General features: G+C 41.8%; 1 protein-coding gene across 1 annotated transcript in view; it reads right to left on the bottom strand.

Annotated features, from left to right (window-relative positions):
• Positions 1–21,342, bottom strand: part of trip4 (thyroid hormone receptor interactor 4) — a 66,221-nt gene extending 44,879 nt beyond the window's left edge. The window contains exons 1-11 of the mRNA XM_068740108.1: positions 21,263–21,342; positions 20,436–20,617; positions 20,116–20,246; positions 19,747–19,965; positions 19,552–19,630; positions 19,353–19,461; positions 19,023–19,238; positions 18,819–18,948; positions 18,408–18,601; positions 18,177–18,301; positions 17,955–18,046 (exon numbers count right to left, since the gene is read on the bottom strand). Of these exons, the coding sequence (XP_068596209.1) occupies positions 17,955–18,046; positions 18,177–18,301; positions 18,408–18,601; positions 18,819–18,948; positions 19,023–19,238; positions 19,353–19,461; positions 19,552–19,630; positions 19,747–19,965; positions 20,116–20,246; positions 20,436–20,617; positions 21,263–21,342 (1,557 nt within the window). The remainder of the gene's footprint in view (positions 1–17,954; positions 18,047–18,176; positions 18,302–18,407; positions 18,602–18,818; positions 18,949–19,022; positions 19,239–19,352; positions 19,462–19,551; positions 19,631–19,746; positions 19,966–20,115; positions 20,247–20,435; positions 20,618–21,262) is intronic.
• Between the last annotated feature and the right edge of the window lie 54 nt (positions 21,343–21,396).

The following is a 21,396-nucleotide window of genomic DNA, read 5'->3' as shown; positions in this document are numbered from 1 at the left end:
CTGCACATAGAAAAGATTTTTACCAAACTTTAAATACCACAAGAATATTTACATTATATAAGGATAATCAAATTAGCAGCGTTGGAATAATGCAACCTAATAATGAGTTAAGCCTCATGACGATGACAAAAAGTCTCAAGATTCACAAAATGGCAGCATTTTTTGAGGTGCCCAGGGAACCAAAATGGTGTTCCTCTGACAAAGCGTGAGTGGCTGCAGCTACGTCAAACCAGAATCAGAATCAGAATCAGAAGTAGTTTATTGCCATTGTCAGTGAGGGTTCACTGACTAGGAATGTTTCTCGGTGAAGTCGTGCTACATGTAACAGTAATGACAAAATACAAAAAACATACAAGTACAGACACATCACAAAGCAGTCAAGGTAATATATTTGGTCTAAATTAATTCTTTAAAAAGTTTATTTTTTTAAAGGGAAACCAGTAAATAAGTCAATCTGAGATTGCTGACAACATTAATATGTTGTGTGCCGAGGAGAAACTCCACTAGTTCTCTGCCATATCCCTCCTCCATTAACTAATTAGAATGTAAAGCTGTTGAATGTGCTGCTGCTTTGCCACAAAAGCAGTTAATTGTTTCCATTCAATGTTAGTCAAAAGGCTGCATAACACGGTGACTGCATGACGGGCAGGTGTGCTAAAGCCATCCATAGACAACTGGAGCTCTATCGCAGTCAGAGAGCTGCTTAGTAATGCTTCTGAGCTTGTTGAGAAACTCAAGTACTACTACAATAAGGTGGAATCACATAGAAACACTACAAGTGACAATGAATGTCAGATTGAACTTAGTTAAGAGCGAAGCAAGCTGTTAGCGTTGTGTTTTCTGAATAGGTCCAGCCTGGGTTCCTGCCCTCAGGGATTCTGGACAGAGGAACCGACTGTCTCATGTATAGTTCTTGGAGGCAGATGAAAGAGGAGGCAGTAACAGTGTCAAATTGGAAATTTAAATGCAAAGTAGGATGAGGTTGTGATGATTTCACAATCTACTTTGCTTGTAGCCCAAAATGGAAGACTTAAAAAAAACAGCGACGGTAGCAGCACTTCAGCCCAGGCTGCGCCATGTTGCTAATACAAGATCCAAATTTACCTCAAAGGAATGGCAGTGGGTTTGAATTTTCTTTCATCGATCTACTGAACAAAAGGTGAGTAAGAGAAGTTTCCAAACGGTGGAGCCTTAGTTTAACATGATGTAGTTCCATCAGTGCTTTTCTGTTTTGAGGTCACCATATTCTGTGTGTAATCAGCTTTTGGCGGTGGGAAGGTGGATGAGAAAATGTTAAGGTGGCAACATGCTACAGTTACAATAAAAAACCTCTATTGAATTAAATTGTAAAGCACTTAACAGGAAAAATAAGTTAGAATTCATACAGCTTCATAGTTTCTTTGTAGACGGCCAATTCAATAACCTGCCCACTATTTAATTTGCTTGGATTAAGCCAGAGGGGATTTAACAATAATCTACTGGCACAAATATGAAATGCTGGAAAATTTTGGAGTGCAGTAAAAAGGCTGCAGGGAGGAAGCTTTGCGCAGTGAGACATAGCAGAGCCTTTAAGGCCAGGGAGAGGGCAAAGTTTCTGTTGCTCTCATGGCACATCTTTATAATGAAGTAATGCGCACTGAGGTTCAGGCTTCCTGTGAGTCATCACCTTTCCTTTCCCTCATCATCTGCATGCTATATACCGGTAGATTGAATTATTCCTTCTGGGCTCAGCCAGAGCACGACGCACTTCCCACCAACATTTGATGAAAATAACGTTCATCTTAATAAAGGCAACTAACACAGATTCAGGATTTGACAGCAGGAACACAAACCTTTGAGTCCAAGCTAGTCATCTAGCAGCTCAATGAGCCAACGCCGTTCACGCTACTCTACAATGTCTCTCTCTCTGGCTCTTTTCAGCTGCTGTCTGCAATTAAGGGCAGCAGAGACATGTAATCTCCTTCTGGGCGACAAGGCCAGAGCAGAACAGGCATGTGGAGAGGTCTGTGCAGTGGGGGGTAGGATGGGGGGGGGGGGGGGGGGGGGGGCTGTGAGGACGGCCAAAGCCTCAGCCTAGCCAGACCGTGCTTGGCTGCACTCAATCTCAGCCCAATAAAAAGCCCTTCATTGGCAGGGAGCAACTGAGCCAGACGGGCTGGGAGAGCATGTGGCTTTTAAAAATGAGGAGGGTGGAATAAGGAGGAGGGAGACACAGAATGGAGTGAAGGAGTAGCGAGGGATAGTGAGAGAGTGAAAAGATGGAATGAGATTCCGTAAGAACGAATGATAATAAGAGTGTGAAGCGAAGGAGACACACACAGACGCAGAGATTTTGATAGATAGGGAACAAGCCAGAGACGTCGTTTCTGAAATACAGCTTAGCCGGTTCTGTCAAGGCTGGTTTCACCCTGGGAATGGAGAAACAGATGGGCTGTTTCTGAGATGCAGGCTACATGTGGGAGGCGAAAGGGTGTTGTTGGGAACTGCATGCAACAGCAATCGTTCAAACCGTTCTTTAATCTATCGTGTTCACCAAACAACACAAGCCCGTTTTCTGGCATTCATTAACCCTCTAACGAATGCAGCTGCTCTCAGGAAACTGTACTGCAACGGCCTCTCAGCTTTCTGCACGCACACAGTGTGTTATTTGTTTTTCCATGGCTGCACAGCACACAGACAACGCAGGGCATGCAAGTGCAAGCATTGCCTGCAAAGCGAACGGCAGACGACCAAACCAGATATTATGTCAATGAAAGAGCGTGGATAGAGTTCAGCACACTTACATACTCACAATACAGTTATTGTGTAACCAGATCCAGAACTGGAAGTTGGCACTGAACAGTCTGGTTCTTAAACAAATACGTTTGCACCAGTCGGCGTTCAGGGAATAAAAGCAGTTTATTTTATTAACATGTCTAATTTGTACATATTCCACTGTTGATATTGAGTCAGCGAGTATAAACACCACATCATGATTTGTAAGCGTGAATAAGTCCTATTTCACCACAAAGGATCGGGAACCGAGACACACATTACAACAGACGGACCTTTATTCCCCTCGTTTTATGCGTTGGATTTTTATTTCAGTAAGAATCCCTTCCTGATTTATTCTCATCTCCCTTTTGCCGTTAATGCAAACCCGTTGCTCCATCTGCTTCACATTAAAAGCCTTCGAGCAGTTCAGGAGAAATAATCTTTACGCGTTTACTGTGAACCATCTGTAGCAAGTGTTGAGTTTCATTAAGAACAGCTTAGCATCACCAAAGGTGGCAAAGTAGAGTTTATCAGAACGAATGGAACAATGAGCATTTCTGCTACGGAGGGGAAAAGAGCAGCAGCATAAAGTACATTTTGGATGGCTGTACTGATGGAAGTAGCGTGATATTTACTTTATTTACTTATCTTCCCTTGGTCTTTGCTTTCACCCATTAAAGAAAAGTAATGCAGTTGAAACAACACCTCTCACTAGGACTGAGATACCCTCTTTGCTTCTGATGCTTAAAACCTGTTTTAGGACTGACACAAATAAAGAGACCACTGTGTTTGATGGTTTCCTCCCTCTATCAGAGATGACTTGGCATCTGAGTGGGTGGCTCCATAGACATTTGGAGATTAGATCAGTTAGAATATGCTGTCTGCTGCTTTATTCGTGGTTACAGAGACTCGAGGAGTCAACGGCTCACGCAAACAGCTTATTGTAAACAGGATCTCGACTGGGGAATGGAAACCATCCAAGTCACATCATGCATGTAAATGCATGGCTTCTGGCTTCTGGCCTTCGGCTTCTGTTAGATTCCAGTTAAATATCCTCAACCCTTACACCCCCATAACTCAGGTCAACCTATCACGATTGCACCACCTTTATTTCTGTATTAATCACTATTTCCTTTTAAGTGACACAATACAGCATCATTTTTTTTTAACTGCTCAGGAAGAGAATACAGACAACGCAGATGGGACGTTTTAAGACCAGTGTCTGAACCACCAACAGCACCGAGCGCACTAAATGACATCAATCAATGGATCAGTCCTCACTGCATCCTCTAATGTGGACACGGGCTCTGGATTATTCTGGTGCCGTCAGACTTCCTCCTGAAGCAAAACCGCTTTCTTCCATCAAAAACGGGGAACTGCTACTCACTTTGTCCCTTTGAACTGAGCCCAGGCAAGCAGAGGTGCACAGAGATGATTAAAAATGTAGCACGCTACTTCACCTGCAGAATCAACTGGTGTCAAGTCAGAGAGTGAACATTAATTATCTAGGAGTGTCCAACACTGACTCCTGAATTTTACATAATTAATATCTTCAACACAACGAGAGACAAGTCTCATTATCAGACACTCTGCGCTGGGGCCAAGGCTTTCCAATTACCACCGACGTGTCATTCTGCTGAGCCGCGAGTTTCCTGTACCTCATAAACAATCCATTTCAGGGCAACTAAAGAAAGATCAATTGACACATTCTGCTCTAACAAAAAGTTAAAAAAAAAAAAAAAAAAAAAAAGCAACCCTTCTAGTTGGCACAAGGTTTGCTCCAAATAAATTAGAGTTAAAAACTCTTTTTAACGAATGGATCACTGTGAGAGTTAAGAATCTTGATCGGGTGACATTAACTGATACCTTGGGTGTATTCATTCATCAATCAACTCTGCGTGAGCAGTAAAAGCTTCGTTACGGTCTTGATGTACGTGACTTCAAGCTGTCAACGCCCAGCTACTCAAACTCATCAGAGGAATAGGAGTGAAAGGAGCAACCGGGTGATGGAACACATTTCTACTCCGCTACCTTTTAACAAGTTAACTCTGCAAAAATTGCTACTGGAAACAAACACGGTGCACATTAGCATGCTAGTTAGCACATGTCATGTGCTCTTTTGCAGGGAGATTAGCACAGGCTTACTCACTTAGCCCGTCTCCACTTTCCCAGGCGTGCTCATGACTTCACCTCCTGCAGTGGCCCTCGGGCAACAAAAAAACAAGGCTGCCTTCTCAACGGTCGGAGCTTATTTCACTCGACACGCTGACGGCCGAAGGGAAAATTCTTCCCTCTTGTACTCACAGTTAGGCTTCTGCTCGAGGACTGCGTGGTGAAATTAAGAAAGAAAGTAAATGGACACAATAAATGTACGGGAAGAAAAACCAATGATGTGAATAAAACTGACATTAAGGAAAAAGTCACTAGTTCAACAAAGTAAAATTTATGTACATAGAATTCCAAATCCATTTGATTTGGAGTATCAGACAACTGTACTGCAGTTATACAAAAAAAAAACCACACAGGCAATGCATCTCACTTTGTAGTATCCTTTACACCACACACGCTGAAGTGGGGACCCCTGGAGACAATTACCATGTCTCCTTTCAAACCTCGACTTCAAAGAAAAGTCCCAGAGAATCGGAGGCATTAAAACGTCTTATTTTCCACCACAATCTCCTTTTATCGATGCCGCAAAATCCAGCTCTGCTTCACGTAGGTGCTGTCAGAAAAAAAGGCTTGTATTTTAAGCAAGCTAACAAACCACTTGCATTTGATTTCATAACGTGGAAATTGAGGAGGACGGGAGGGGGGGGGGGAGAGTTTATGAACATGTCTGTCTCTTAAGGTGAATATTTGCTTTGATATTGTGGCAGTGGGGTACAGCCCTCCCATCTGTGTTCACTCAGCCGCTGTGGGAAATGACTGCCTCTTCCCTTCGAGTCTGAAGGCTGCCAGAGCGCAAGGCTTGAGAAAAGAGCACAGAAGGAAGCCAGTTCCTTGATTCTTATCAAGGCTGGTTTTAGGTTTCTCTAAGCCCATGCGTTAGTACTACAGCTTACAATAGATAAAGTGATCCAACCGATATGCTCCACAGGAGAGAACAGGGGACTGCAAAAGAGAAAGTGTTGAAGAAGTGCATTTTACAATTCCTTTTCAATTTGCTGTACGCTTGTAGTTTGTGTAAGGGAGATTTTTGTGCCGAGACGTATCTTGGATATTAAGTGGATGGTGGAATCTTCCTTGAACTGATGCGGCCATGAATCCTCTTTGGCTTTAAACAGTCGGGTTTTGACTGAAACATCAGCCTTACGACTCCTTAGCAACTGTAGCTGTCGAGTTTTCCACTCTTCCATCCTGTTCCAGGTTTACCCCTTGGAAGTCTTTCTTTTTTTAAACAACTAGTCCTTGACTTTAAAACAGGGTGGAAAAAGGTAGTTTCCCATTTCTAGCCTTGACCATTGGTGTTGTCCACCAAATAGACAACAGGTAATTGCACACTGAATGGCCTGTAGCCCCCCCCCCCCCAGGTAATCTGGATCTACTGTTGTGCATTAAAGTGTATAAATGTATAATTAACATTTAATTCAAGTCTTACTTGATTCACATTTTTATTTAACTATCTATCTGCATGTTTCAGCCCGTGTGTTGTGGTAGCAATGACGTCTCCCGTCTGAGGATCAATTAGGGATTATCTAATATTTATTTGACTGTGATAAACATGATAAATAATTGAGGCTAAATTTAGATGTCTCACAAAAAAAAAGTCATGTTTACCAGCTGTCGATTCACATGAAGACACGGCACTGAAGAAATCCTCTTTTCGTACTGCAGTGTAATAAATATGAGGAATGAGGATGCATATTATATGATAAACAAATGAGCATTTAAAATATTATTTTGCAGTTAATGTTACAAGACAGCAGGCTTTTGGCCAGAGGACTTACGACATGTAAATGTAAAAATAATGTTAGCAGAGATAAAAGCCGATGTTCCTGCATAAACGCCCCGAGTCCCATAAAGAGCACAACTGAGCTTCTAATATTTCTCAGGCTATGCAGATCTAGCATTGAAAACTGGCTTCCACCCAGTGGGGAAATACTACAAAGTAGATGTGCTGCGTGCTTTCTTGGGTAACCGGCACCCAAACTGATTTGTTCTTTTGCCTTGGAACGAATGCTCGGTTTCACACTGGTGATAGGCTCGATGATTTGCTGCTTCAGCACGAGGTAAAATCAGAAGTTGACTTTCTTTTCCCAATAAAACAACTTAAGAAAATCTCACTCCTTCAACAAACTTTGTTGATCAACGTACATATTACATTATATTTTCTTCCTAAACGTTGATGGTACACCATGCAAATTCACATTGCGCTTTTGCATAAATAAGCATTCTGTTTCATGTGAAATAGTTTTTCTTATTTTTATTTGAACCTGGTGTCAGAGAAGAAGATGCCGAATGATAAATTGCTGACAATACATTTGCCTAAATTGATTATTATAGGGAATTTTTTAATTAAAATGAATTACAAATAGTGTTCAGACCCGTTTCATGACCTTGGTAAGCCGGTATACTGGCATGTTAACAGCCTAGCATGGGAAATACACAGTCTACTTTAAAGATATGTGGAATGCTAGCGTCATTCAAAAGATTATGCTGAATTGTATTCTTGCTACACTAACCACTAGATAAATGAGAGGAAAGAAGATTATGGTGCATGTAAATCAATACGCTACTTCTGCAAAAGCAGTTAAATGCATATTTGCCCAGTGGACCACAGCAAAGAGCTTGTGGACTGCGTGCTTCAGGAAATCTCTGTAAATATGGCAAAGACACAAGAGAAAATAAGTGGCAGCCGAAAGTGAATACGCCGGCAAATTCCTTATTGTACATTGATGCTTGTATTCTGAATTTTACAAACAGACTACTGCATTTAGATACATGGCAAGAATTTTACATAAAACTAAGAATGATCCCTGGAGAATTACTGTAGATCTCACCCACCAGGAAAAGAGTATTAAAAGCATCATTAAGAAAATGAATGTGAACTATATATAGTTGCTCAGCTGGAAACTATTTGCTCATAAAATGTATTTCTAGGCATGCATAATTTCTCTGTAAAAAAACAAAAGCATGTTAATTAGACTTCTGTATACAGTAAGATTCCTATTGTCTCACATGCTGAAGTGTTGATACCTGCTACAAATCACACATGGATGTCACTTTATGTCCATCCATCCATCTTCTTCCACTTTGCGGGTCACAGGAGTTGTTGGAGCCTATCCCAAGCTTGCTATGGGCAAGAGGCGGGGTACACCCCGAATGCGTTGTCTGCGCATCGCGGGGCCACACAGAGACAAACAACCATACGTGCACACACTCGTACACTACAGACAATTTGGAGAAATATATTGACCTTAATTGCATGTTTTTGGAGGTGAGAGAAAAACCACGCGGGAGAACCTAAAAACTCCGATAGAATTCAAACCCCATACCTCCTTGCTGTGAGGCAACAGCGCTAACCACTACACCACTGCGACGCACCTCGCGTAATGTCTACCAATCAAATTGAAAGATGGAAAAAAATTACGTTTACATTTATATTTAGTGATAGCTAGTAGGAATTGCAAATACAGTAACAATAAACAACAAACATGTTAAACTTAAAAAGGCTTCACTGTGACACTTGAGGGAGATGGATTCAAATTGTACTTTTATTAATGAGCAACCCATTCTATGGACTTTATCCATTCCTGTTGGCCAAATAGTCAAGCACAATAAAGGCATTTCTGCAAGACTTAAATACAAAAAGGGAAAGCAACATCATAGTTGGTTAATTCTGCTTGATCACAAGGTGCCTGCTGAGTCTGAGGCAGACTGGCTTGCAAGCATTCTCTCTCAGTTCATATCACTAGAGCCTCATTAAAAATAATGACCACACTTTCACTTAAATGGACACAGCTCATACAACGGCTCAGCTCCTCTTGTTGTGGAATGAAGACATTTAGTGAGGGAGCCTCTGGAGCTCAGACACTCGATGGACAACAACACCCAGCTGAACCTGTAAGTGACAGGCAATTATACCGTTTTAATGGACAAAGATCTTCTTCAGTGCAAAATATTGCGTTTTTGTGTATAATTGACATATTAGCTGGTAATTTGAATGGCCAATAGAAACATTATACAAACAATACGGGAGCTTTCTACCTCTGTGTCTGTTTATGGCTAATTTCAAAGTCAGACCATCGTAAAGACATTTGCAATCCCCACAAAGATTAAAAAAACAGCTGGCAGCATCTGGCGTCAGCTCGGAGACATCTTAATAGAACAAATGAATGTATCGGCCGAACAGATGAGACTGAGAAACCTGAGGGCAGTCTCGGGACTTTCCCTTTTCATCCTACTGATAATGACATAGGCAGAAAAGCTTCTCTATGTACTCATTAGGCATTCTATAACCAATAGATTATTATCATTTAACCTCCACAATACATACAAATGTACCATCTTAATATAATCTATCAAACACATGGAAGAGATTTTGCACAATCGGTAATGAAGAGAATTCTTTGAAAACTAGAACCAAGATTGTTGGTGGATTGCCCAACTGCAATGACAGATCAGTGATCAATACTGATCCCCCATGAGCCTGACTGGGTCAGATATCCATTCTGATTTTTATCAGTGCGGAATATCCTCTCAATTTTTGAACTTAAAATGCTATTTTATTTCCTACACATCCAAATAATGATTGGAGAAGAATCGTTGGCTTGAAGGGCAAGCGGAAGATCTTTTTGGTTGTTGTGCTCAAACCAACAGAAAGTTTAATGGCACTGGATGCAACAATAGCCTCCATCGTCTCCCCCCAATTTTTTCCATAATTTCTTCCCCTCTGGTGTCGCTAGCAGGACGTTGCTGAGCAGACATGTCACCCAGCAGAGTACAACTGAGTCAGTGATCTCTGACCCAGTGGCAGAGAGTATCGGGCTCGCTGTCTCTCTGGCTCTTCCTCTCTGCTGGTCAGGAGTTGGCAGAATAAAGTTCTCCTCTCAAATCGACACACACACATACGCACAGGCATGTATGACATAACGCAACTGCATGCCATGAGAATCTGGCAGCATACACTCCAAATCTGCTCCACGTAATGAGTGAAGTAATGTCTGTGCTCACATTTGGATGGGAAGAAGCAAACACAATAATGATGAGACCGAGAGTACGTCCAATTCACAGCAACTTCCTAGCAGGAAAAATGGATTGCCTTCTAACTTTGTGCAAAGTAAGCACCGACTGTGCAGCATAACCTTCGTTCATTTATTCAATTCAAAACAGAAAACTTGAACAGATGGTGGCCTCACGAGGAATCATTTTGGGGAATTTGTTTTAAACATGAAACTAGTGGACTGAAAAAATAAAACACTCACCCCGTTACATACACTGAGAGAATTCCAAACACGCCTGTTCAAAAACAGCTAAACATGCTTAAACCACATGATTACAGGCTTCAGTTTACAGCTTCAAGTCCAATGACTTGATTTTAATCCACTGCATCTATTTGCTGCACGACTTCACTGAGGGCAGTAAAAGGAACGTGTTTTTTTGTTTCCATCCATTTTTTCCTCTATCCACCATTGAAAAAGCAAACAATCACCAGAGACAGCTGTTGGCTTGTGTGACCTGCATTTACAAGGACTTTGGGACCACATCCAGCTAGGAATGTCTGAACAGAACAAAAAACATTTTGGCCATTAGACAAAAATGTATGGAAACTGTCCTACAAACAGGATAAAGATTTCAAAAGAATGACTGAGGAATACTGTAAATCAATTTTAGTTCTTGTTAGGCTTAATGTGTTGTGATAAAAACACGAGTATTGAAGTTTAGAGCAATTTTGGCCACATGGCAGCTAATGCTTTATGAATACCAATTATAATGTTGAATGTATTTCAGTTAAATCTGCTAAAAAGAAAACAAAATACAGATTTTGTACGAAGAGGAAAAAAACAATTTTCCTCACTAGCAAGATAACAAAGCTACTCAATGCTAAACCTGTTTGACCTGGTAGAAATAAAAGGTTTTATGTCCACGATCAGTTGGATCGGTGGACAATGTGATGCCAGCCTTGCAGGCTACACTGTTTGTATTCTAAAGGACTGTACAATGATTGTGGTGTGTTTTAATCAAAGGCCTTCCCAGTTCAGAAGATACAAAAGAAGTTTTTCATCTTAGAAATAGATCATAAGTTAAGGAGCGCTAGTTTAAAGGAGAATTAACACATTGTATTTAAAGTGAAAAGAATAAATCCAATCTTTTAGGCTAACACTGAATACAGCTTTGTATTACATCCCTTTGATTCAGATTTATTTTAAAAAAACACTGTCATCATTCAGTATCAGAGGAAGCTGTGTACGTTGCCTTTATCACTGTTCAATGTCCTGCGACCATACGGCAGAGCATCAAATCCTATTAAATGACCAGAACAAAATGAAAGATAAGTGGTGATAATAAAGAGGGATTAACTGTCAGCTCTCCCCGACAGCAGAAACTGTGTGGCATTCAACAAAGTGGTCTGAGGACAGCAGTGAGATTCTGTGAAAGCTGTGAAGCAACCATTTCAAGATGGCAGATGGTTTTATGTATTTTTCATGCTCCTGAAAACCTGTGACTGAGGTTTGGTTGGTCGTCATCCAGTGCCTGGGGAAGCAGGGCTGAATGCATTCAACACAACACTGCAGAGTCACATGACGTCTGACCTCCCTGTGATGGCAAACTTCCCAGCAAGGAAAGGAGAGGAAGGAGAGGAATGCGAGTGTGTGACTGGGACTGTACAAGAAGAGTGGGGAGGAAGGTACAAGGTGAAAGTGTGTGTCTGTTCAGTTAGCATAATCTGAATTCTCCACTAGCACATGCAACTACACAGGGCTGACCTGAAAAACATACTGTTGGAGAGAAAGTGGGGAAAATATGAAGATGGAAAGGTAGAGGGTTGAGGGGAGGAAGGAGAGACAGGAGCAGCTAGGATTCACGCAATGTTGGAGAAACCAGGGGAATAAAACAAATAGCTTCTCCTGTCTTATCTTCCCTTAGAATGTATCCAATGTATATCTGTGTGTGTGTGTGTGTGTTATGCTGGCAGGAAGGCTTTCAGCATATAAATATCACATTACCACACATAGGAAATACAAGAATCAGTCCGAGCCACCAGCCGGCATAACAAGTGCGGGAGCCCCACTCTGGAGGCCAACAGCAGCTCGGACAAATGGAATTCTACAGAAAGCAACGCTCCTTTAACAGATGGTTGGCTGGGCTGGCAGCTAGCTTATACTGTATAAACCAATGATTTTGGTTATCTGATCCACACTGTATTCTGTTATATACTGAGGTTATGCAGGAGCTAAAAACTGCAATGAAGAAAATATCATATACTGTGTAATGACTGGGTTTTTAAGATTAAAGTACTTCTATCGATGAGTATTGAGGCTAAAGAAAAAAAAAAGAGTGAGATAATACAGGGTCCTAAGTTATTAAAATAGTAAGTATGGTAAGTCAGACAACAAATATATTGTGTTGCATCTATGGCAAGTTCTTGAGATGCACGTGATTGTTTGACAAAAATCATATTACATGCTGCATGCAGATGATACTGATGCATACATACCACAAATACAGATGATGCTGTAATAGTGTATGTATGCTGCCATGTGGCCAATCAATGTATTGTTACATAGATGTTCCACACAGTATGAAAGCCATCAAAATGTAGGAGCAGGTGAGCAGCCAATAATAATAATAACATCTATAAGTATTTCACCCACATTGTAAACAAGGCATTTATAGGGGGCCACTGCAATAAACCACTGAGTACAAGCCACGTCTCGTATAAGTGTCTGATGAACATAACTGTCAGGGGACCTGTGAAATGTCAGCCTTCAACATGCGACTACCATATCTGTCAAAGATTATTATTCAGAAACTGCTTTGAAGGTTTAAACTTCTATATGGCAAACACATGTAAACATTTCATCATCAGGGAATTCCTAGAACTCTTTGATTACATATGCAGAGATCACACACAGCCCTAATCTTCATTTCACATGAATCAACCGAGAACTGAACACTAACTGCTTTTGCTCTCGGCATGCCTGTTAAAAGGAATAGACCTCCCTGACTTATATTCTGTGAGACTTGAAGCTCTGTCGTGGGAGATATGGTATTTGGAGTAATAAATCAGATCCCTGTTATGATTGGGTGGTTGATCCAGTAAATCTTTTCACCACAGGAGTAGGTTGATGGTGATTTGAGCTCTGGGTGAGGTGGGATGCGGCTTTGCCTGTGGGGCAAACCAGACTGAAAATGTGTCTGTTCATGGGTAAATAAATATTATACTCAAAATATAGTGATGATGTTTGACTATGTTTTATGAGCAATTTAAGGTATTGCACAGTTGACTGTAATTGCTATATGTGCGATAAACCATCTGCAGCGTTTCCACCACCCATAAACCTGCTTCGTTTGGCTGGCGCGCACTCCTCATTCTTTTTAATTATCTCACTCTGCCTCCTCCAGCTAAAATATGACCATTTTCAATCTGTAACACACTTTTCTTTTTCCCCAACCCCCCACTCACTGCAGAAAAGGGTCAGGCATGCATTTAAACCCAATGCTGAGTGAGCACTGGGGGGGAGGGGTGGAAAGAGAGAACACGGATCATAAGGGCTGACCAATTATCTGTAGCAAGGGGGGCTGGGGAGTTGGGAGGAGTGAGAGATTATAGGGGGAATGGATCAATAAACCAGTCAATTTCTAGTGAGGGAAAGAACTGGTCCAAGTCAAGCAGATGGAAATCCTGCTCTGCCCGGGGTGGTCTTTCTTCACTATCTGTCATGAGGGTGTCAGATTTTTGGAGCTGCTTTGCACCACCTGAAGAAGGGCTGCTGTAATGTTGGATTCGTCATCTTTTAAAATGTACCTTTTTTTATTGCATTCACAGTTTTCTTTAATTTTCTCTTGATCTACCCACATTACACTTTTTTTTATATTGCATATATCACTAGGGGCAGATTTAGAAGATCCTGAAAAATAATGGCTCTCTGTTCTTCACCACCCGCCTGCTTTAACCACCCACAACTGCCAGCACAGGACAGTAAATCCTGCTCCTCACCCACTCCCCCCCCAGCCGAGCAGCTCAGCTGTGTGCTACTCTGTTTTAGTACAACACGCACTCCTCTGCTTACATGAAAAGAAGCAGGCTTGAAACGCTAAAGGCTAAACAGTTAACAGTCTCCAAACTGGCGACTGGAATGAGCACAAACCAAATACTCAGCGCCATCATTAGACCTTCGGTACTGTTGTTTGTCTCTGGTTGCTCCGCTGTTTTCTACATCTGCCTTTCTTTTTTTGTGAGGGGCCTTGTGCGGGGTGTGGGGTGTTATTTATGGCTGCTCTGTGCAAGTGGACACACACACATACCCTTTCACAGGATGAAAGGGCAGCCACACTGCCTGCAAACATGATTTTACAGCCTAGGGTGGAATGAGTGGTGTAGGAGAGAATGAGGACAGAGTACAGAAAGGAAAAGCCCTTAGATTTACAGGTCCCTGCAGTAAGAATGAAAACCATGCAGCAACACACAGCTTTTCTTATTTTCGTTTTAGCAAAATTCAGAGCTCCTCAAAAATAAGACAACTGGATTGATGGCATGAGGACACGCGCTTTCAGCTCCACAGAAACACCAGTCAGATTTCTAGGGATTGTAGTTTTTACAGGGATGGATCATGGGACGTGTCTGAGTGGAGTCTTATAACATTTACATAATAGTGTTCAATGTAGATTATTCCGTGTGTGTGTGTGTGTGTGATAGGACAACTGTCCAGTCAGGAATTTAAAAGATGATATATAAAATAAAAATGATGACCAGCTGACATATTAGTGGGTGTGGAATTGTTTTATTTTACTCTGAGCTAATTGGCGTAAAGGCTCCTGTGAAGGCAGAACTATTATTCCAAGTCTTAAATTTGCTACACAAACATTTTCAGAATTCACCCGGGCTCAAACGGCTCTGGAACTTTCTAGGGTGTGACACTTTTGAAATGAAGTGAGCCACCAGTCGCAGTCACATCTGAAAAATAATTACAAAATAAAAACAGCCCCGTCACACAGAGCAACAGTGTATAATAATAAAATGGAAAAAGAAACATTCCACCAAATAACGGCACCGCAAAAGCAAATACAAGATGGCTTCATTTTCAATGGGTGCTTTAAATGGAGTAAATAAACAAGTTTTCCTTTTGGGACATGTAGTAGAAAGTCGTAGCACGTATGAGTTCATTAGCTGTACTTAACATTGCATGACCTCTGGTGCTGCTACTGAAACAACATCCTGTGCAGCCCTACCTCTAATTATGCGTGTGTACAGTGTTACACACACAGATAAGTCCTGCTGGCAGTGCCGTCTCGACAACACTCAGGAGAAAAGTGCACGGCGAGTACAGCAACGTAACTGTTCGACACGTTCCGCTGGATGTGCTTATGACAGAAACTCTGTGCCCATATGATGGATTAATGAGAATGGAGTGTACTTTCCAGAGTGTACTCCATATAACCCAAAAATGAAGTAGAGCCATTTGGGCGTCAAAGCCTGAGTAAACAGTTTATGAGTCTAGAATGGCAGCACTAAAATACTGTGAACGGATTATCTTTGCCACATCACATGTTCAGCGTCAGTCAAACCAGAGTCCTCGTAACATTAAGGGCGGATTTTGGTGCTGCAACGATTCATCGATTAAGTCGATTAGAAAAAAAAGCATCAAATTCAATTCTGTTGCCATGAGGATTCGTTTAATTAGTGTTGCGTATTAAAATTACCCATAAACTGCTGGCGCGTACCACTCGGAACTTAAGCGGGGGAACCGCCCATGCATGTCCATGGGAAAGCCAGAGCAGAGCAAGCAGGGCAAACACAGTACAGTGTGGAGCATGGAGAAAGATGGAGAAGAGAATGACAATGAAAGACCCAAAAGAAAGGAGAAAGGAGGAAGGAGTCCAACAAAAACGACAGAAACTGTCAAACGTTTGGGACCATTTCAAGCTGAAAACCCCCACGGAGAACGCGGTGCAATGTTAGCGGTGTCAAACAGAGCTGGCGTATCACAACAGGACTACATCGATGTTGCAGCACTTAAACAGGAAGCAAACATTCAATTAGATATTATCTATATATTTATTTTTCATACAGTGTGAGGCTTCACTCAGGTGTTTTATTTATTTTTATTTGCATTGAACGCTCTTGTGAAATTAAAGTGCAATATTAATGCTGATGTGTGTGCAGTTTAATATAAACGTTATTGCAAGCATTAACATTTGTTTGTTTGTTTTATACGTCTTAAAAATATTCTGAAACACTTTAATGTATTTTTATCTTATTACTCGATTAATAGATTACTTAAATAATCGATAGCTGCAGCCCTCGTGGAACTGGCGATGGAAAGCGAAGAGAACAGCAGCACATTCTATCGCTGCATCAGTATTCATTGTGCTCTTTACTATTCCTGTCTTCTCTGGCTGAATGCAAAGATAATCACCATTAAAGTACAATAAGATGATAGTAATGTCATGCTTATGTACACAGAGTATATCACCATTCTGGTGGGAGGTGTGTAGGAGGGTCTTGTGGCGCACACTGTCCCCAGTGGCGAGGATTGTAAACCTGGCAGAGCATTTCTGGTGAGGGTCTGACCTCTGCTGGTAAGACGTGCAATTGCAGAAATCATACAGGAACAGACAGCAATAATGGTCAACCTGAGTCTAGATAGCAGGTGTGAGGGAAATTATGGTCATCCTGACAGACATGGACCATCGAGATTTTAACCTCATCAAGCAAACAACTCAGTCTGTCATTAATAATGTTCATAACTTTGATACGGTAAACTCAAATGAGCATTTTTTATCTCCATGCATGTTATAAAAGACAAATAGCACAATTCTTCTGAAGTAACCTTCTGGTTATCTATAAACTCAGAGGGCGATGTCCAAGATGTTTTACTGCCTCCAGTGCAATTGTTTTTGTCTGAAACAGAGCCGTTATTCAACTCTAAGTTAGGTGTGTTTATTTGTATGCAGCAAGATTAAACTAGAAAACAGAGTACAAATCTCTGCCATGATTATTACAGAATACAAAGCAGACATATTGTTGTTCTCACGTAGCAACAATATTTCCCATTGTTCAGGTATTAGTGCTGGCATTCTAACGGAATCTCACAGTGTTTAAGGAAGTAAAGAATCAGCACCAGGAGTCAAAGTTTGAGTCTTCCTGAGCTAAAGATACAAGCCTCAACAAAATGTCATCAAAATCCTTTGCAGACAACAAACAAACTTAGAGATCACATGAACTCTTACATGCAGACGTAATTACACCATCACAGCTTCAAGTCTCAGCAGTCACCAGAAAACTAATACAGTGGTCCCTCATTTATCGCGGGTTTACGTTCTAAAAATAACCTGCGATAGGTGAAATCCGTGAAGAAGTCAGCTTAATTTTTTTACAATTATTATATATGTTTTAAGGCTGAAAACCTTTTACCACACGTTAAAGCCAAAATGACTTCCACCTAATTGGGTATCCCCTAATCACTTGGAACTTTTCTGGTCCCTTTCTTGAATGCTATTGGACACGTGAGCCGTCAGTCAAAACCCTCAACCCAACGCGTCATTTCCTTCCGCCACGAAGTTTGTGTGAGAGGACCGATGTTTGGTAAGTTAGCAAACAGCGTTAAAACATGAAATTAGCCCCAAATATCTCAAGACACGTAGCTGTTATATTCAGCCTGTTCTGTTTTGTGTGTATCAATATTAATTTGTGTTAACTGTTAATATTTACTGTTGAAAGGTCCATTCTCTCCTGATTTGACGTGGCTGTGCTACAGCAGAACACAGTGTGCGTTCAAGCACTGTAAAAAAAAACATGCAAAATTGCATTAAAAACCTGCGAAACAGCGAGGCCGCAAAAGATGAACCGCGTTACAGCCAGGGACCACTGTACAACAAAAAAACCACAGTCTTCCTCAGTGGTTTTGGTATTCATTATGGTGCCATGGCCTGGTTCCAGATCTGAACCATCACACACACAATCGACTTATAGCAATAAGACATGAACTGCAATTCAGTCTATACGCAACACTTTTCTGGTACAAAACAACACTGACCTGCTCTCTGAACTGGTCCTGAGACAGGCAGTCGGTCACGTTAACGCAGCCCAACAGGCAGGAGGTGGGGTAGGCGTCAGGAAACCTGGGTTCTGCACAGACCAGAGAAGAATTACAGAAGCACTTAGACACAACAAACTCACATCATGTTTCCTCCAACTAGAACTGACAGAGGAAAATCCCACGTCGCTCTGAGCAGCTTTCGTTGTGTGCAGTCTCTACCTTTCTTGTGGACGTGGCGGTACATGGCTTCAACCTCAGCAATCTCCTGAGGGGTGGGCTTCTTAGCTGCAGCGGCAATCCAAAGACGACCCCGGTGGGGCGTGTACCACGTGCGCCCCTCGACCCTACGCCCACATAAAAAGGAAAGTGACCGCTTCGTTCTCCGGTCTGGCAGACAACATGCCTCTAATAGAGATTTAGAACTGGCTGTTTCGCTGCTGCAGCTCCTACCTCTTGATGCCTCGGACCAATAGTGAGGCCCACGGCTGGTGCATGCTGAGGCACCAGCCTCCGTCAGACATCTCCTGCAGCTCTCTGTCCTGGAGCCGTAGCTTGGAACGCGCCGCTCTTCCCACGTCCTCCGCCACGACCCTCGCCTGCCCCTCGTTTCTCTTGTAGCTTTCGCTTCTGCCAACATCCACCCACTGGAGAGGACGTTCATTATCGTTTTATTCAGCGTCGCCGTCAGCGCCAGCATCTCATTTGTGTAATTGTCCAGATGGGGGGGGGGGGGGCTAACTCAGATCAGAGAAACTTCTACCAGCTTTTCTAAACAACAAATTCAAACATGACATCTTTTCAGAGGTATGTAATAATTGTAGCGCAGGGCGACACCACACATTCGGGGTCCAGCTGACCCACCTCTGGTGCAGACTGCATTATGTTGGGGTTGACGAGCGATCTGCTGCTCCGATTTCCACCTCGCCCTTCAGACTGCACTTGGGATTTTGATGTCGCGTCAGTGCTCATAGCCTCGAGCGCCTCATCCAACCTGTAAAGAGGGGAGGTTTATCACAAAAACAAAGCATAAAAGCCATCACAGCCATGATATTCACGCCATCTTACTTGTTGTAGTACTCATTCAGGTTGTTTCTCTCATCCAGCACCTGCCGACCAGCAAAGTCCAATGTGATCTTCCTGTCCTTGCGAGAAGCGTGGCGAAGCCCTCGAAGCTCCTCTTCCTTTTTCTTCAGCTTTTCCCGTTCGCCGGGTGACAACCACTGATTGGACTCGGAGGCAAAGTAGTCCGACTGATCGTCCAGAACCTGCATTCTCTGAACGCTTGGAGTAAAGACAGCAAACAAACAGGGAAGTTCAACCTCCATGATAACATTCAATGGCAATAAAAAAAAAAAGCCCAGTTTAAGTGCTGACATCATAATTTTTTTTTAATACCTATTCTTGTCATTATCCAGCAGTTTGTCTCTGTGCTTTATGGCCTTCTCAAAACCGGCCTTCACCAAGGCTTCTTGATGTGGGAGATAATCCCTTTCTCCAGGGCCTTCTTTCAAAATGAAAAACAAATTCCCAGCATCGACCCACATCTTTATTTGACAGACTTATTATTTCATTTAGATCCGTTTTAGCGTCTCACCTCCCATGAGCTTCTTTCTTAGTTTCTGGCTTTTGTTTGAGTCTCGTTGTAGGATCTCTTGCTCCTCTTTAGTGCACACCTGAATAAGAAAAAATAATAATGCAATACTCCGCAAAATAATATCTGAGATTATAAGAAACACACAAGCTGAGTGAATTTGAAAATGGAATTGAAGGATGATAAAGTTAAACAAACCAGGCTTCCACAGAAAAGGCAGGGTCCTGAGCCCTCTTGCTCACAAACAATCCGACCACAACTGAGGCAGTTGTTGATAAGGCTGTGCTTTTGGGCAAGGCACTCACAGGCATGTCGACCAGGGAGCAAAACAGCCAGTCTGTCCTGTCCTTCTTTATTATATAGGCTGACAAATTTATTTTTCTTCTTTGTTGAAGAGGTACGGCTGTTTTCTTGCGCCTTAGAATAGGAGGATAGAGGAGGCAGCAGGAAAGGAGAGAAAAACACAAGGTCAAACCACAACACCAATTAGCTTTGGGCATTTTGTCTTTGCTTCACAATGAAAACAGCTTTTATAAACGAGAAGACAAATGTTAGGCTGATACTAACCCTCATCTGATCGATGGGAGTTTTGACAGCTTCTTGCTCAGGTTCTGTTTGGCTCACAGTTACCACTTCCTGTTTGTTACGACCTTTGCGTTTAGACTTCTTCTGGGTGTCTTTGCCGATGTCTTTCAATTCTCCAAAAGGAGACAAGATTATTTAAGAATAGAGCAACACAACAACAAAAATGTGGGTTGTGCATTCAATAAAAAAAAACTTTGAAATGCAACATTTATGAGACAGTCAATCATGTCCAAAACCCTCTAAAGCATATCCATGTGTTCAAAATACATGAAAAGGCCGACAACAGATATTTATTTATGTACCTTCTGATAAAGAGGAGTCCTTGAGAAACAAAAGACCATTGTTATCTGTGGTTTGTCTCCGAGTCTTCTCCCATCTGATGTGCAGCTCATCTATAAACTGCCCTTTAGTCCCGTCTGTCCCCTGAAGGAGGTCTCCCACATACTCCACCATCTCTTCAGCTTTTTCAATGGACAGAATGTACCTGGACAGCAGAGTGGTTTTACTAGTCACTGTTAAAGGTCGAATCAAAGTGAATGTTGAGAACATTCAAGACGGAATCACACAAACATGATCAGCGATAGAATAATTCAGGAATGGCTACTTTAATTTAGATAATCCTATCACCAATATTACATCTCTTGATTCTGGGAGTATGGGTTATTTATATTCGCAGATAACGTAATACTTTGTTGTCGCTCTCTGAGATTGACATTCAAACCACGACACAAGACATTTTTTATTTTACTTAAACGTGAACGTAAAGGCAAAAAGCCTTACAAAATTTACAAAGGTCATTTTAAAATGTATTTTGAGCATAAAGGAAACAAATACGTTTTACGTTGAAAGGTGGGGCATGACAAGCGGTAAGAAATAGGGGAAGAAAGTACGTACTGGTAAAACCTTAGCTAACATTTAGCTTCAGTAAGATACCTGTAAAACTATCCGGGCATTATGACAGCTCCCAAAAAAAAACAGATTTAAGGCTATTAGTGTAACTCAGTACAAATCAGGAGATAAATTATTTTAATAATTACGATAATATAAAAGCAATGACGTATCGAACGGGAACGTTTAGCTGATCAGCACGTCGGTCACAGTTAAACAACGCGGCGTAAACATTTCTTACTGGGCAATGTCTTCGCATGCTTCCAAACCAAACTTGTGGTTTAGCTCTTCCACGCACCACTGCAACAAAACGTCCGACATTTTATCAAAGTCTGAAACGTCGTGGGTCTCCCTAAAAGACTCCGGCGCACGCAG

This window comes from Brachionichthys hirsutus, chromosome 1, assembly GCF_040956055.1.
Source record: "Brachionichthys hirsutus isolate HB-005 chromosome 1, CSIRO-AGI_Bhir_v1, whole genome shotgun sequence".
NCBI lineage: Eukaryota > Metazoa > Chordata > Actinopteri > Lophiiformes > Brachionichthyidae > Brachionichthys > Brachionichthys hirsutus.
Note: the sequence above shows the minus strand (reverse complement) of the source record. Positions and strands in the feature narration are given on the sequence as shown.